This window comes from Girardinichthys multiradiatus, unplaced genomic scaffold (assembly GCF_021462225.1).
Source record: "Girardinichthys multiradiatus isolate DD_20200921_A unplaced genomic scaffold, DD_fGirMul_XY1 scaffold_31, whole genome shotgun sequence".
In the NCBI taxonomy this organism is placed as follows: domain Eukaryota; kingdom Metazoa; phylum Chordata; class Actinopteri; order Cyprinodontiformes; family Goodeidae; genus Girardinichthys; species Girardinichthys multiradiatus.
This window is the reverse complement of record NW_025917684.1, coordinates 95,752-114,284: the sequence shown is the minus strand read 5'-3', so window position 1 is coordinate 114,284 and position 18,533 is coordinate 95,752. Positions and strand designations below refer to the sequence as shown.

General features: G+C 40.5%; 1 protein-coding gene across 1 annotated transcript; it reads right to left on the bottom strand.

Annotated features, from left to right (window-relative positions):
• Positions 1–16,826: 16,826 nt before the first annotated feature.
• Positions 16,827–18,028, bottom strand: LOC124865166 (NLR family CARD domain-containing protein 3-like). Its single transcript, XM_047360130.1, has 2 exons — positions 17,899–18,028; positions 16,827–17,783 (listed from the first exon to the last, which is right to left on the bottom strand). The coding sequence occupies exons 1-2, from the start codon at positions 18,026–18,028 to the stop codon at positions 17,089–17,091; spliced, it is 825 nt and encodes a 274-aa protein (XP_047216086.1). The 3' UTR covers positions 16,827–17,088.
• Positions 18,029–18,533: the final 505 nt, after the last annotated feature.

Genomic DNA, 18,533 nt, shown 5'->3' with positions numbered 1-18,533 from the left:
ATGTGAAGGAGCTCCAGCTCCTGCTGGTCCATATCAGGACTCTGTTCTTCAGGAGCCTCTTCTTTAACATCTGCAGACATAATTGAAACACATTACATGCATAATGAACAACTTTACCATCACAATGTTACAAAGATGATAAAGATTAAAACTAGAGAAAAGAATCTGATAAATATTATCAGTGAACAGTACAGTAGGTAAAATCAGAGAGGCCACAATGGTGTGATAACCTGGACTGTAAATATATTGGTTTCACGGTGTCATGATTTTAACACTAGAACTCCCAGGGCCGTCAATTTGACGGTTTTGAAAGTTTGACATGCCATAACTCTGGTTTATTAAAACTCTTATCTTCCTGGCATCTTGACTTTTTCTAAACCTGTGTCTTGTGTATGCCTATGTCTCTATTTAAAGATCTAAGTATTTCTACCTCTAACTACCACAGCCGCTATTTTGACGGCCCTATTATTTACATTGATATTTTTTTTCTGCGGCTGAGTATACGCGCGAGCGTTGCCTAGCAACCGCCACTCTAGAACGCAGTCTGAGAAGGAGATTGTTGGCGTCCTACAAATAGCTTCTAGAAGGATGTTTTCTGCTCAAGAGGCATTGGAGATGCTTCAAAAATTAGATGATCCTGATTCTGGGGTCTAGAGGGATTCTGACGGCTCTTGGTCAGCATTCAGTTCCAGTGACAGCGGGTCAGAGAGTGAACCTCCCCCGGCTAAAAAAACACGAGTCGTCCCGTTAGCAGGAGGTTGTGGCGCATTATTTCAAGGTAGTAAAAGACTAGCCTATGTAACAATTTTATCATTTTAGGCTATAGTTTACAGATTAGTAAACTAATAATATATAAACTATAGCAACAGTGCCACAATCAGCGCTGGTTCAGAGACAGGGAGACGAGCCAGGTGATCAGTGCCCAGCTATAAACCCAGCAATCCAGCTGGCAGGAGAGAAACTACAGATCAAGATACTGTTGATGGACAAAGAAATAAACAATAAGTTAGGTCATAGATATAGTAGCCCAGGAACAACAATCTATTCTGCGCTTTAAAGCGTTTTCATCGCAAGACGATCGACACCTGGGAAGGAGGAGGAAATAGGAAAGGATGGTACTGTGTGGACAGTAGTAGGGGAGGAAGAAAGTAGAGGGAGGCGTCAGAGCCAGAATGCGTTGACAGAGCGCCAGATCCAAGATGCCCAGACCGCGTTATTCTGTTTGGTGGATGCCGAAATGCTCATCCACGTTCAGGGCTGCAGGGTGGCTGAGGCCTGCAGAGTTTTAGGAGATGATTCCTCCTGGGACATGAGTGTGGATGAGCTGAAGGCATTTTTAGCGCTAGTTTATGTCCGTGAAGTGAAAGGAGGGCGTAACATGGAGCTGTCCAGGTTTTGCTCAGATTAGTAAAGCTTTTTTTTTTTTAAATGTACCCACTACTCTGTATTATTTTTCAGTACTATATATAAATAACAATAAAACATAATAGGTTTTGATCAAATACTATTATTAATTCTTGTCAAAACCATCATTTTATGGCCTGCAAGAAAACCTTTATCATTCTGATCAATGTAATGTGATGACATCATCACCGCCTCGCATCCAGAATGCTCGCCGTCAAATTGACGGGCTTGGGAGTTCTAGCGTTAATTACCATATTCTAAAACACAAATGTATATAGTGATTTAAAAGCTTTATTTTAAAGCTGAAAAAGAATATTTATTACATTGTTGATAAAAATACCATATGTTTATTATTTTGTACATAATATATAAAGCTTTTTTGTTATTTTTGAGGATTTTCAATTACTTTGGATGCTTTTATTAGAAGCTTCATGCTTTTGATTGGTTATGATTTTAATCAGATTTTCTTGAATCTCTTTACTCCTACGTTACAGGTAGATTTTTCTGTTTTGCCCATTACTATTTTGTCAAAACATTCGTCTACCTAGCTCTCCAGGCTGTCTAAGGTTTCCTCTTCCAGTTTGTTTTATTGGGAAATATGAGACAGTGGTTAGTATTTTAAAAGTTTCTATGTTGGGCTTCAATTTATTGGCTTGTTTTACTTGAGTTATTACTTGAGCACAGCTCTCACGAGATCTCAGCCACTCATCATGTCCTCACGTCCATGCTTCTCACTTAATACTTCCAATTATTAAGTGCAAGCAGCCAAACAATCATGTTTTCATAGTATATTCTGAATATCTAAACACTGTGGGTGATTTTGGATATGAATGATAAATTATATATTAATTATGATTGTTAAATTCTATTTTTTTCTAAATATTCATAATCAAATAATCATAATTTCACAACATGCCATTCTAACAAACACACACACATCCTTGTACTTCTATTTTCATGAGGACTTTCAGTTACTTCCATTCATTATCCTTGATTTCTTGGGCCTAAACTCAATTCATACCCTAGTCCTAAACCTAACCCCTGTCCCAAAATCGGAATTTGAAAAAGTGAGGACCAGGAAACGTCCTCACTTTGTCAAAATGTCCTCACTTTACGATAAAAATACAAAAAATGGTTCTTAATCAGCAGCAAGTACAAGTACAAGTACACACACACACACACACACACGGCCAGTACATGAATTCATCGATGTGGAACGTTGGGAATAAGCGCCTCTTGCCCAAGGGGATATCTACCTGTAGAAGGTCTGGAGCTGGAATTAAATATCAGGATAAATACTATCCCCAGCATGTGCATCAACTCTGGGCTGCACACACCCGTGTCCTCAGGTGCACCAGAACCAGCCTCTCCCTGACCTTCATAATGTGGGAGGTCAGAGCTATGGGTCTATAGCCATGAAATCCTTTAGAATGTACTTTCTTTGGCACTGGGACTAGACATGATGTTTTCCATAGCTCTGGAACTCTTTGTTGCTTCAGGCTCATAGCAAAGGGGTACTGCAGCACTCCACTCAGCTGACCCGCACAAGCCTTCAGGACCCTTGGGCTGATACCGTCAGGACCAGGAGATTTCCGAGGGTGAAGCTTTTAAAGCTCTCTACGCACCTGGTCAACAGAGATATCAAAGCTACATGCAGAAGATAAATGAGGAGGGGGAGTCAGACCCAGGACCTTCTGGCTACTGCTGAGAGGTAGTTGATGTAACAACGAAGCAGAATTAAAGCTGCTACTGGGGTGGGACATTCAAACCTGTTTTAAATTTTAGGCCGTGGTTCATTTTTACTCAACTAAAACTGAATTGGTGATGCTGGATTTTTATGCTGAGCCACAGGAAGAAATACTGCTGGAGTCACTGGATTTGAAAAGCAGGATCAGTTATTTTTAATTAAAATTAAGAATATTCAGTGCCATCCATGCCCAGATGTCACTAAGACAATCAAGGAGAGGCTAAACAGAAACATTATGTTTTAAAGGGAAATAGACTTGACAGGCATCAGCACAAAAATAAAACGCAACCTCAGGGCTCCAAGAATGGAGCCTTGAGGTATCCCCCAGGGAGGTAAAATCATCCACCATGACCCAGAAACTCCTATCAGAGAAGTAGGACCTGAACCATTAAAGAGCTGAGCCAGTGATGACCACCCACTGCTCCAGTCTGGAGATGAGAACGTTATGATCCACTGGATAAAAAGTAGCTGGTAAATCTAAAAGCAGTTCCCAGAATCCGTTGCTAAGAATACATCATCAAAAATCCCTAAAAGAGCCGATTCAGTGGTAAGTTTTAAACCCAGACTGGAACACTTCCATAATCATATATTTATCCAGTAAGGCTTCAGCTGGTTGTAAACTGTTGTTCCAAAATTTTGGACAATAAAAGGTAACTTGGAGATCGGCCTAAAGCTTAACAAAGCAAAATGATTGAGGCCAGATTTCACAATAGTATGTTTAAAATTGTTCTGCTCCACGCTGGAGGTCAAACTACTGTTAATAACTTTAAGGATAAAGAGGCCAATAGAAGAAGAAAACTCCTTAAGACGACGTGGAGGAAGAACATCACAGGGGGAGCCAGATGGTTTTATACTGATAACCAGTGTCTCTAGAGTGGAAAGGAAATAAGGCTCCCAGTGATCAAAGACAGCGAGGCAGGTGACCAAGATGGACGGGTCATAGGAGGGAAGAGAAATACAGGCCCTAACGTCAACCTTGTCCAAGAAATTAAGAAACTAATTACAGAGTTTTCTGGAAGCTTCTAGAGGAACAGGTTCAGGCACATTAAGAGCAGAGTTAAAGGAGACATCTGCAAAAACCACTTTTTTAGCCTTTAAATACATTTTGTTGTGAACTTTGAGTCTGTAGGAGAGCAGAATAGTTTAATTTAGTCTCTCCAGGTTCTGCGTAGATATCTTTATATTCTGTTTGGGTCGTATTTTCCCAGCAATTTCAACTCAGGAAACGTCTCATTTCTTCCTCCTTTTTGTGAAGCAAATCTACTTTTGATCATAAAAGACAACCAGATGCACCAGACTGTTAGCTGCCAGACAGGAGACACACACACAAACAAATCCTTACTCTTGATAGGAGCTGCAGTTAATGGAAACCTGGTATCAGTCTCCTCCTTCACAGTGAGCTGCTCTCCTTCCTGACTGGTCCAGAGTTCCTCCTGTTCCTCCTTTATCTGGAGGGGCTCTGGCTCCTGCTGATCCACATCAGGACTCTGTTCTTCAGGAGCCTCTTCTTTAACATCTGCTGGCAGCACTGAAACACATTACATGCATTATGAACAACTTTAACTTCATGTTTCTAAGCTGGTAAAGATTCACATTAGAGAAAAACATCTGATCAGCAGTTTAGAGAAAACTGAACCTCAAGAACTGACAGTTTAGGTCATGTGCAGAATCTCATATTTAACCCCTGAATTAAATCACTATTATATAAAACATAATTGGCTGAGTTTTGCTGTGAAGCAGATGGTTTGTGAAGTAGATATTGTTCATATGAATATATCACAGAGACCAGATATAGCAACATTTTGCCAGTGATTTTTGATTAGTTGTAGCTTTAATTATTAAGTATCACGTTTATATCAATGAGCCTTATTATTCAATGATGGGAACACGTGTTACTCCATGCTTGTGGCTTTATGTTCAGAATATTTGATGTGCAAACAATGAAGTTTGTGAATAAAACAGTTCAAGGCATATTCAAGCTCTTTCAAGGCACTGTGGTCTACATCTACCTTGACCAGGACCCAAACACCAGGACTTCTTAGAAGATGGAAGAAACAGACACCTACAGATTATCTTTGCAAAATGAGGAAGAATTTGGTTTTTATATAATTCAGTCAAAATTAATTAATTTATGAATTAATACATTTTTAGGTAACTTGAAATGTATATCAATACATGACTGCAGTAATATAACATTGTCATTATGTGCTTTAACTTTATTCATTTATTGATCAACTATATTTTACTTATCATATAAGTAGCATTAAACATCTTCCTCAAACATTGAAACTGAAACAACATGAGATGTTTGTCCAAAACTCCTGCAGCTGTAATCATTCCCAACAAACAGATCTTTGTGCTTCCAGCGGCTCCCATACCGCTCCTCTACCGTAATACACCATGGATGGACGCATCTGATTTCTACCGTCAGCGATCGTCGGCTCACTTCACCGCAGTTAGATGATCCTCTGTCGTTTCAAACTCTAATATTTCTGAGCTGGGCTCCAGAAGCTCCTGCTGATGTTTCACTATCCTAACAACGAGTTCTAATTCAGAGGAATAATCCACCAGCAGACTGAAAACGGCTCCTAAACTTTAACTACCATCCACACAGTTGGCATGAAGAAGGAAACATCCAAACCTAATCTGGGCTGGAAAACATCATCCATCATCTGGTGTCTCTTCCTCTGCTGCGTCCTGCCGCTGTTTGAGCTCCTGCTTCCCTCCAGTTTCTTTGACCAGATGTTCCTCAAGCTGCTGGACTTCTTTCCAGAGTTCATCAACTGCTGCTGCTGCAGCTCTCTTACAGCTTTATCAACACTCCCGCTTCTGGGCTGCTGACGAACAGGGAACAAAGGATAAATGCTGCGGAACCTCGGAAGTCGGAACTGGGACGTCGGAACTTACGTCATTTCCGGGTTGTAGCGTTCCAGTTTCCTGCTTGTTTTCGTTCGTGTTGCTAACAACTGTAACAGCAGCCTTACAACAATAACACTGATCTACGCGCTATTTCGTGCATATAAACAGCGTTGAAACATCTCGTCTTATAAACACTGAAAGTAAATGTTGCATAAATAATAAAGAGCCGCTAAAAACCGTCACAGTAGAAACGTTTCACTAGGCGAGTAGCAACCATCTTGAATGCGGAAGTCGGGTATGGTCGTGTTGCTCCGACTCTCCGACTCTTAATTCAGACTCTCGCGGGGCTTCCAGATGAAATGTCCTAATCGGAGGTCGGATATTCCTTCTTCCGAGTAGAAATGGAACTCAGCAGAAAACACCTCGCTGCAACTGACAGGGAGGGCGGGGACAGACACGACACACGACAGACCCATACCATATTTGGAAATGGTACCATTAACCTCCGGAAATGAAGGGGGCGCTATTTCTTATACGAGCTGCGATATGTCACTTTTTTCTTTTGAAATCTTTATGATTCCGGCTGTTAAACCATAATAATAACAAACACTCAAGGCGCCGTACATAAGGAAAAACATTACAATGATACAGAAATTCAAACAACAGAGGTAATTAAAAAACAATAATTCAATTCAGTTTTCAATTCAATTCAGTTTTATTTATATAGCACCAATTCACAACACATGTTGTCTCAAGGCACTTTACAAAGTCATGTTCATACATTCCAATTAATCCTAACCATTGAACAGTGCAGTCAGATTCAGTTATTTATTCAAATTGGATAAAAAGTTTTTCTATCTAGGGAAACCCAGCAGATTGCATCAAGTCAGACACTTATAGCATTCACTCCTCCTAGATGAGCATGTAGAGACAGTGGACAGTCACTGGCATTGACTTGACTTGAGTACTTTCTATGGGAAGGAAAAGTAAATGTTAATGGATGTAGCTCCTTTAGTCGTTTCATCTAGAAAGAAAGAACAGATCAACTCTGAGCCAGTTTTCAAGGATAGAGTCTGAAAGAGAGCACATACACTTAGTAACAGTAAAAGCTGAGTCAATTGCTATATCTGGGAGAGATTAAGGGTTAAACACTGAATGACAGGGCCATGTGGATCATCTGTAGAAGGTGAGCATTAGGTTGTTGCCAGCAGAAGCTTGGACGATGCCCCTCTCCAGAAAGGTGTCACAGGTAGACACAGAGCCAGGCCAGGTGTAGCTTCTAGGAAGAGAATAGAGAGAACAAAGTTAAAAGCTGAAATAACAGCAAATATTGCAAAATTGGAGAGTAGTGTGAGAATGTAGCGAAGAGGGTGAAAGTGGTCGTTATGTCCTCCAGCAGCCTAAGCCTATAGCAGCATAACTACACAGATAGTTTCAGTTCAGATTATTTAGTTAAACGGCGCTATTTACAACAATGTCGTCTCAAGGCACCTCAAAAGGGTCCCACTGATGGTCATTGTTATACTAAAAACCACAATGATTGGGATACCTCCCTCTGTCAGACTGATTATAACCATTGGAAAAGAGAAGGAGTCATACAGGTAGCAGAAATGGAGGGTGTGTTTGCAACTCAACCATAACTGAGCCGGTTTAGGCTAAACCTGACTCCCTCTTACTCCAACCAACAAGGAGGGAGGAAGATGGAGGTAAAAAATAAGGAAGATAGCTCAGGATAAACTAAGCCACTCTAACTATAAGCTTTATCGAAAAGGAAACTTTTAAGCCTAGCTTGAAAAGTAGACAGGGTGTCTGCCTCACGGACTAAAACTGGGAGCTGGTTCCACAGGAGAGGAGCCTGATAACTAAAGGATCTGCCTCCCATTCTACTTCTAGAGACTCTAAGAACCACCAGTAAACCTGCAGTCTGAGAACGAAGTGCTCTGTTAGGAACATATGGAACAATCAGATCTCTGATGTATGATGGAGCTAGATCATTAAGGGCTTTATATGTGAGGAGGAGAATTTTAAATTCTATTCTGGATTTAACAGGGAGCCAATGAAGGGAAGCTAAAATAGGAGAAATATGATCTCTCTTTTTAATTTTCATCAGAACTCTGGCTGCAGCATTTTGAATCAGCTGAAGGCTTTTAACTGCATTTTGTGGACATCCTGATAGTAACAAATTACAATAGTCCAGCCTTGAAGTAACAAATGCATGGACTAGTTTTTCAGCGTCACTCCTGGATAAGATATTTCTAATTTTGGCAATGTTCCGGAGATGAAAGAAGGAAATCCTAGAAACCTGTTTAATATGGGATTTAAATGACATGTCCTGGTCAAAAATAACACCAAGGTTTTTTACTTTATTATCAGAGGTCAATTTAATGCCATCCAGGTTAAGTGATTGACTAAGCAGTTTCTTTTTTAAAGACTCCGGTCCAAAGACGACAACTTCTGTTTTGTTTGAATTTAGAAGCAAAAAGTTAACGTCATCCAAGTTTTTATATCTTCAAGACATGCTTGTAGTCTATCTAACTGGTTGGGCTCATCAGGATTTATGGATAAGTGAAGCTGAGTATCATCAGCGTAACAGTGAAAGTTTCTCCTATGCTGCCTGATAATTTGACCTATTGGAAGCATATATATAGTAAAGAGAATTGGCCCAAATACTGGACCCTGTGGTACACCACAATTAACCCTGGAGTTTAAAGTTGATTTATCATTTACATGAACAAACTGGAATCTGTCAGACAGATAAGATTTAAACCAGCCTAGCGCTGTTCCCCTGATCCCTACAGCATATTCCAGCCTTTCTAAGAGAATTTTGTGATCGACTGTATCAAATGCAGCACTGAGATCTAACAGAACCAGAACAGACACAAGTCCATTATCTGAGGCCATAAGAATATCATTAGTGACTTTCAGCAGAGCTGTTTCAGTGCTATGATGAGCTCTGAAACCTGACTGAAACTCTTCAAACAGGTCATTGCTGTATAAATGTTCACACATTTGATTAGCAACTATTTTCTCAAGAATTTTAGATAAAAATGGAAGATTGGATATAGGTCTGTAATTTTTCAAGTCATCTTGATCAAGCGAAGGTTTCTTAAGTAAAGGTTTAATTACAGCTAACTTAAAAGCCTGTGGTACATATCCATTTACTAAGGATAGATTAATCATATCTAAAATGGGGCTGGTTATCAGAGGGAACACTTCCTTAAATAATTTGGTTGGGATTGGGTCTAACATACAAGTTGAAGGTTTAGATGAAGCTAATATTTCTGATAACTCAGGAAGCTTCACAGGATCAAAACAGTCCAAACACAAATCAGGTTCTGCAGTTATTTCCAATGTTGTCTCACTTGCTGAGGATGAAGTAATCATCTTCAGGAGTATGTCAAAGATTTTCTTTTTAATAGAATCAATTTTATTTAAGAAGAATCCCATAAAGTCATGGCTGCTAAGAGCTAAGGGAATGGATGGCTCAACAGAGCTATGACTCTGTGTAAGTTTAGCAACTGTACAAAAGAGAAACCTAGGATTATTCTTGTTCTCTTCTATTAATGATGAGAAATAAGCTGTTCTAGCTTGGCGAAGTGTCTTTTTATAAAACAGTAGGCTATTTTTCCAGATTAAGTAGGAATCCTCTAGGTGTGTAGAACGCCATTTTCTCTCCAATTTTCTAACATTGTCCTTTAAAGTACGCAGCTCTGAATTAAACCAAGGAGCTAGCCTCCTATTAATGATTACCTTCTTTTTCAAGGGGGCTACATTGTCTAATGCATCACGTAATGATGAAGAAACACTATGAACAAAATAATCAATTTGTGAAGGGGCAGAAACAGAATTATTGCCCTCCACTGTGCTTTTCAGTGATAATGAGGAAATTAAAAGTGGAACAGATTCTTTAAAGGTTGTTACAGCATCGCCTGATAATGATCTACTATAATGAAATTTTCTTTCAGGTGTGGAGTACTCGGTTAAATTAAACTCAAAGGTTATTAAGAAATGGTCAGACAGGACAGGGTTATGAGAGAATACTATGTCTTTACACTCAATGCCATATGTCAGCACAAGGTCCAGAGAATGAAGACAAAGGTGGGTAGGTTTGTTAATGTTTTGATCAAAGCCAATTGAGTCTAAGATAGCATTAAACGCTATATTTAGGCTATCACTTTCAGCGTCTACATGAATGTTAAATCCCCCACTATAATAACTTTATCTGTATTTAACACTAAATCAGATAAAAGGTCTGAAAACTAATCTAAAAATTGAGAGTAAGGGCCTGGTGGACGGTACAAAACAACAAACAGAAGAAGTTTTATTGCTTTGCAATTTGGATGAGGAAACCTAAGGATTAAATATTCAAAAGAGTTGTAGCTATTGATTGGTCTGGGGCTAATCAATAAATCAGACAGAAAGATGGTTGCTACTCCTCCTCACCCAGTAATTCGAGGAATGTGAAAATATAAATAATTAGTAGGAGTTGACTCGTTTATAGTAACATAATCCTCTTGCTGCAGCCAGGTTTCTGTGAGGCAAAGTAAATCACTCTGATTGTCACAAATCAGGTCACTAACTAGCAATGTCTTTGAAGAGAGAGATCTTATGTTCAGTAAGCAACATTTAATTGTTTTATTTTTCTTTTCGGTCTGAGTTGTGTTTATTTTTATTAGATTTTCCTGATTTCCTCCTTTTAGATTATTTTTTAATGTATTCAATTTTGGCCGTGGGCGAGACACTGTCTTAATAGGGTAATGGGTGGGTAGCAGTACAGAAGCTGCAGAGAGGAATATTAAACTACGACCCTGCTTCCTGGTCTGAACCCTGGGTTGTCAGAGTTTTGGAGAACTAATAAATTCGGTCAGATTCCTAGAAAGAAGAGCAGCTCAATCCAAAGTGGGATGGATGCCATCTCTCCGGATCAGACCAGGTTTTCCCCAAAATGTTCGCCAGTTATCAATGTAACCCACATTATTTTCTGGACACCACCTAGACAGCCAGCGGTTGAATGACAGCATGCGGCTAAACATGTCATCCCTGGTCCGATCGGGGAGGGGACCAGAGAAAATTACGGAGTCCGACATTGTTTTGGCAAACTTACACACTGAAGCAACACTAACTTTGGTGACCTCCGATTGACGTAACCGGGTGTCATTACCGCCAGCGTGAATAACAATCTTACTGTATTTACGCTTATCCTTAGCCAGCAGTTTCAGGTAGGATTTGATGTCGCCTGTTCTGGCCCCTGGCAGACATTTGACTATGGTCGCTGGTGTCTCTAGTGCCACGTTTCTGACTATGGAGCTGCCAATTACCAGAGTTGGCTTCTCAGCGGGTGTGTCACTGAGCGGGGAAAATCTGTTAGAAACGCAGACCTGTGGTGGTGACCTGTGGGCTGGGATCTAGGACTATGCTTTCTACCTACTGTTACCCAGCCGGCCTGAAGCCACGGCTACGCGGGCTCTGCTGGAGGACTGCTACGGGGAGCTACCCTCGGTGGCTCCACGCTGGCTAAGGGGCCTCGGCTATGTGCTGGTTTTTCATTACCACTAATAGAAAAACCGTGTAAACACGGAGAGTCCCCAAACGTTAAAAGTAGCAACAGAAAGTAAGTGTTTTAACGTGCTTATGTATTACAACAAGTAAGAGATATCACAGAAGAGAGAAATCAGATCAAACGAGAGAGCTTCACACACCAAACAATTCACCAACAGCGAAAACAGGAAGTGACCTTACCCAGAGGATATGGGTGACATACCAGAGTTCAAAGAGGACAAATTGTTGGTGCACGTCTTGCTGGCGCATCTGTGACCAAGACAGCAAGTCTTTGTGATGTATCAAGAGCCACGGTATCCAGGGTAATGTCAGCATACCACCAAGAAGGACGAACCACATCCAACAGGATTAACTGTGGATGCAAGAGGAAGCTGTCTGAAAGGGATGTTCTGGTGCTAACCCGAATTGGACCCAAAAAACATAAAACCACGGCTGCCCAAATCACGGCAGAATTAAATGTGCACCTCAACTCTCCTGTTTCCACCAGAACTGTCTGTCAGGAGCTCCACAGGGTCAATATACACGGCTGGGCTGCTATAGCCAAACCTTTGGTCACTCATGCCAATGCCAAACGTCGGTTTCAATTGTGCAAGGAGCGCAAATCTTGGGCTGTGGACAATGTGAAACATGTATTGTTCTCTGATGAATCCACCTTTACGTTTTCCCCACATCCGGGAAAGTTATGGTGTGGAGAAGCCCCAAAGAAGCGTACCACCCAGATTGTTGCATGCCCAGAGTGAAGCATGGGGGTGGATCAGTGATGGTTTGGGCTGCCATATCATGGCATTCCCTAGGCCCAATACTTGTGCTAGATGGGCGCATCACTGCCAAGGACTACCGAACCATTCTTGAGGAGCATGTGCATCCAATGGTTCAAACATTGTATCCTGAAGGCGGTGCCGTGTACAATGCACCAATACACACAGCAAGACTGGTGAAAGATTGGTTTGATGAACATGAAAGTGAAGTTGAACATCTCCCATGGCCTGCACAGTCACCAGATCTAAATATTATTGAGCCACTTTGGGGTATTTTGGAGGAGCGAGTCAGGAAACGTTTTCCTCCACCAGTATCACGTAGTGACCTGGCCACTATCCTGCAAGAAGAATGGCTTAAAATCCCTCTGACCACTGTGCAGGACTTGTATATGCCATTCCCAAGACGAATTGACGCTGTATTGGCCGCAAAAGGAGGCCCTACACCATACTAAGAAATTATTGTAGTCTAAAACCAGGTGTTTCAGTTTCATTGTCCAACCCCTGTACAATTACAATACAATCACAAAGAAAATAAACACCGATACAGACACAGAAAAACAAATAATAAAATCAAACAACAGAGGTAATAAAAAATAAATAGAATAAAATGATTGATAACAAAATGAAAGGAAACTTGGACTGAAAACGTAACTAATTATGCTTAGATGGCACAGTCAAAGGCCAATTTAAACAAATAAGATTTTAATCTTGATTTAAAGCAACTTAGGGTTTCTGTGCTTTTACAGTTTTCTGGCAGTTTATTCCAGATTAGTGGAGCATAAGAACTAAAAGCTGCTTCTCCATGTTTGGTTCTGGTTCAGGTTCTGCAGAGTAGATTTGAGCCAGAAACCTAAGAGGTCTGGCTGGTTGATACACTGACAACAAGTCTGTAATTTATTTTGGTGTTAAGCCATTAAGTGATTTATAGACTAACAGAAGTATTTTAAAGTCTATTCTCTGAGCTACAGGGAGCCAGTGTAGGGACTTTAGAACTGGGCTGATGTGCTCCACTTTCTTAGTTCTAGTGAGGACGCGGGCAGCAGCGTTCTGGATCAACTGCAGCTGTCTGATCGATTTTTTAAGCAGACCTGTGAAGACAACGTTGCAGTAATAATTTCTACTAAATATGAACGCATGAATTAGTTTTTCAAGGTCCTGCTGAGACATTAGTCCTTTAATTCTGGAGATGTTTTTTAGGTGATAGAAGGCCGACCTTGTTACTACCTTTATGTGCCCCTGAAGGTTCAGGTCTGAGTCCATCACTACACCCAGGTTTCGAGCCTGACAGGTGGTTTCTAGCTGTATTAACTGATGCTGTGTGCCAACTTTTAAACGCTCTTCCTTTGGTCCAAAGATTATTACTTCAGTTTTGTTTTGATTCAGCTGAAGAAAATTTTGGCCCATGAACTATGAAAAATGATAAAATGCTCACACTAGACTAAGGACTTCTACGGGTTCTGCTTCAAACATAAAGATGAAATAATTGCATTCAATGTTTTTTATTTCCTTGTTGTCCTTCGAATTGTTTAAAAAGGCAATTTGAAGGAAATAAGGAAGGGAAAAGGGCAATATTAAGTAAAGTACCAATTTAATGAACCGTACTGGTTAGTAAAAGGAACCCAGAACAATGCACATTAACATTTAACAGTTCACTTTCAACCCAGTAATGTTATTATTAATAGAACAATAGCATTAGGAGGTATCCCACCTGTAAAGTATGTAATAATCACAACTAGTGCAATAACAAATGAATCTCAAAATCCCAATGGATCAGTGAGAACATAAGAAGCACATTGAGTGAAACCTCACGGTCACAGAACTACACAAAAATCCTTTCAAACTGGAAAAACGTACAAAAACAAAAAGGCCGGCAAATGAATTGATGAAACTTCACGTATTGAGTCTCTTGCAGGACTAAGGCAGTCTCTTAGCTTTATAACCGTTGCAGGCCTGATAGGACTTAGCATACGTCCAGAGAATAGCACCCCCAATGATGGCGGCTCCCAGCACAACCGCGCGGAATGGATCATTCACCCCACCAGGGATTTCCAGTCCTCAACGAATGGCAAAAAAACCGCTTCAACTCCAGTCCAACGGTCCACACCGGCCCACGAGCGCGATCCGACCCCCGCTCCAAAATCCAAGCAAAACGTCGGGAAAAACTTTGCAGCTCCAGCTAGTTGGAAAACAACAATAATCCACAATGGCATAGAGCCCACCTTCCTCTGGGAACGGCCGACTGGCAGCCAGTATAGCTGCACGTAAACCCGTTCCCACCCACCAGCATTCACAGCCAATCAAGTTGCTTAAACTTGATGTTGCCCTTGAGTGTGCTTCCTTGTGTGACAATGAAACTGTCACAGCAAGCCACAAGAGCCCGACAAGCACAAATACCGCTCTAATAATTAAACATATTTATTTATTTATTAAGGCAAAAGCAAACAGTAGCAACAAAATAATTTGTACCCAAGAAATTGTCTCAACCTTGTTTTATGCAGTCAGAACATGTTATGATTCTGGTCTGTTTCACTGCACCGTCTCTGTCTGCCTGCTGATCATCGCTGTGCTGAAGGATTTCAGAGGATTGTTTTCACCTGCTCCTCCCCGGCCAGCTCCCTATTCATGCCTCACTTGCTCCACCTCTTTACCTGGCTTTATAAGCTGCTCTCTGGCTGACAAACAGCACCAGATTATTGAAAGCCTTGTGTGGTAAACGTGCACCGTTCTTCCTAGCCTGTCTGTCTGATCTTGATCTTGTTTTTGCCCCCTGGATTTCTCTGCTCTGCTTTGCCATCGTTGGATATCTTCCTGGCTTCTGATCTCTGGACATCGACCTTGTTTCTGCCTCCTGACTGTCGCCCTCTGCCTTACCCCCGGATCCGTCAGCCCAGTACTGGATCTGATCATGACGTCAGATGGAGGATTCCCGTTCACAGCCTCTCTGACTCACTGTGACGTCACCCTGGAGCTGAAAATCAGCATCCTCGCTCTCCCACGGGTTCTGAGAAGGTCAGTGGCTTTTTCTCTGAGCTTCATGTTATTCTCAGTTCTCTGTTCAGCCACTAACCGATCTGTCTGCCCTCAGAGGTTCCTGATCCTGCTGCTGGTTTTCTGCCGAACGACAATGACAGATTTCAATGAACATCTTAATATTCACCTGTTGTGTCCGGCTGAAATTTCAGGTTCTTTGTTCAACCTGTTACAGAACAAGTCATGATAAAAGTTGCAGTATTTATATTAAGGGAGGGACGGTAAACAAAAATCAGTTTGGTATGTTTTCAGTTTGCTTCACAAAAAGGTTTGTATTTTTCAGTCAGCAGTAAATAAAAAATCTATTTCAATTTCTGAAATTAGATTTTATTATGTTCTAAAAAGTAGAAAGTATAGAATTAACTGGACACTTAATGGGATTTGTTTCAATGAATAAAGTAGTATAAGCAGGCATAGCCAGTGGCTGGATAGATTATACATAACCAGAATCACTTGGAAATGAGTTCAACGTTTCTGAAGACTGTGCCCATATTTGAGAATAAAGAAAATTTAAATCACTTTCGAGTTTTGATATTTCAACAGCCCAGAATCCCAGCTGTACCTGAATGCAGCATGAACAGATGTTGGTAAAATTCTCAATGACAAAGATTCCTCCAACTTGTATTTTATGAGATGTACAGAGTTTGGGCTGATTGGACGCTACAGGCAGCCATTTGGACCTCAGTTGATTTTTCTCCAGAACCAGTGATGTTTACATTCAGCTTGATGTTTCAGGAGAGGAATTCAGTTCAGTGCAGAGCAGCTATGAACCTTATTGCTGTTGAAACAGGTAGACTGACAAAGTTCTCATTCAGTCCTTTTTCCACTGTAGCTGCAGGAGAAACCTTAAAGGGGACAGAACTCTGCTACAAATAGCAGAGTTTAGTCATAACTGGCAGTTCTCACTCCTTTGTTTTGGTGTCACGTTTTAAAGTTACCCTACAGAACATTGCATTGAGCACTTAGTTCTGCACATAAACATTCTGCATGTTTTCAGGTGGAAAAAAAGGTTTGTTGGAATCAGAAACTAGATGATGTTCACAGTAATTAAGTCTTTAATGCTGTTCTGACCTGAGAGTTTCCAGTTTGCAGTTTGGACTCTTCAGTCCAGAATCCTGCAGTTTGTTGTTACTCAAGTCCATCTCTCTCAGATTAGAGGACTGGGAGCTGAGAACTGAGGCCAGGAAGGTGTGCTGTGACCTTTAACCCCAGCAGTTCTATGATAATGTCAGCCTGTTTCACCATTGAGGAACCTTTGGACCCAAACTGGACAATTTCAGATTATTTTAGTTTTTTTAATCTTAGTTTAAAGGCTGATTATATAAAACACTGGAAGATAATGACAATTTTATGTTTTTCACTTTGATATAAATCAGAGGATCTCATGAGAAAACATGGAAAAAGTCTTTAAAACAGTGTTTGGGAATTTATGTTAAAGGTTAAAACGAAATAACTAAATTTAACCACTTTTATTCCACTGTTATGAGAGGAACCATTTTGGTACCAGATTCTAAGTGTCAGTCGGGTCATGTGGGATAAAAATGTAAAATAGTTTCTAAAACAACTTAACAAGTGTTTATTTTAATTAAACACATTTTAAGAGAACTGACAGTCAAACATTAACATTTATTCTTTCTAATAAATCCTTAGTTGTTGAGCAGAACATCCAGGATAATAGTCACTCTTTCCTGGTTTTAGCTCCTGGTATCAAAACCCAAATTCTGTCAGAACTTACAGAACTTTGTTTGAAGCTTTGACCACTGGCAGCAGCCTGAGAAGAGCCTCCTCTGAAGCAGAGTATTTCTCCAAGTCAAACACATCCAGATCTTCTCCTGATGACAGTAAGATGAAGACCAGAGCTGACCACTGAGCAGGAGACAGTTTATCTGTGGAGAGACTTCCTGAACTCAGAGACTGTTGGATCTCCTGGACCAGAGAACGATCATTCAGTTCATTCAGACAGTGGAACAGGTTGATGCTTTTCTCTGCAGACAGGTTCTCATTGATCTTCTCCTTGATGTACTGAACTGTTCCCTCATTGGTCTGTGAGCTACTTCCTGTCTTTGTCAGCAGACCTTGCAGGAGAGTCTGATTGTTCTCCACTGAAAGACCCAGGAGGAAGCGGAGGAACAAGTCCAGGTGTCCATTTGGACTCTGTAAGGCCTCGTCCACAGCACTCTGATGGAGACTTGTTAGATTTGGCTCATAAAATAATTTCAACCAAGAGAAAATGTGTTTAGACAAAGAAGAAATATTTTTCTGGTCTTCCATCAGATTAACTCCATCCTTGATGAAGGTCCGATGGACATGAAGAGCAGCCAGAAACTCCTGAACACTCAGATGGACGAAGCAGAACACCTTGTCCTGGTACAGCCCTCTCTCCTCTCTAAAGATCTGTGAACACTCCTGAGTACACTGAGGCTGCTCTGATATCGATGCCACACTCTGTCAGGTCTGATTCATAGAAGATCAGGTTTCCTTTCTGCAGCTGATCAAAAGCCAGTTTTCCCAGAGACTCAATCATCTTCCTGCTCTCTGGACCACAGAGTGGATCTGTCTCAGATCCTCCATCATACTTGACCTTCTTCACTTTGGTCTGAACCACCAGGAAGTGGATGAACATTTCAGTCAGGGTATTGGGCAGCTCTCCTCCCTCTCTGGTCTCCAACATATCCTCCAGAACATTTGAATTTCATTTCAATAAATGTTCTTGATTGGCTTCATTGTAAAATATTTTAGTAGATGTAGAATATTTGAACAGTTGTTGTCTTTCTTAAATTATTGAAGTCTTATGTTAAACATTGTTTTTACCTTTGGTTTTAGATTATTTATTTTTATTCATATTTTTAATCCACTTTTATTCATATAGATAAATCTAATTGTGACACTGAGGCTCATTTTCAAGAAACATGTTTTAAACAAACATATCAAATAATAATTATAATGATACTAATTCAATTATATATAATAGCTTTAACAATGCATACAACAGTTTAACTAAAAATAGCAAATAAAAACAAAGATATAAATAAAACATTAAAAACAGGAGCAGCCATTCAGTGATTTTTCTAATATTCTTAAAATGTGTTTAAATCCTTCAGTTACATTAAGCTGCACAGCTCCAGCTCCTGTTGTAGTTTGTTAGAAAATGAGTTTTTCCAACCTTTAGCATCCCT

Coding starts and splice junctions, on each gene's coding strand:
- LOC124865166 (XM_047360130.1), bottom strand. CDS start 18,028: ATGTTGGAGACCAGAGAGGGAGGAGAGCTGCCCAATACCCTGACTGAA. Junction 17,784..17,898: donor TGAGACAGATCCACTCTGTG/GTCCAGAGAGCA, acceptor CATCGATATCAG/AGCAGCCTCAGTGTACTCAG.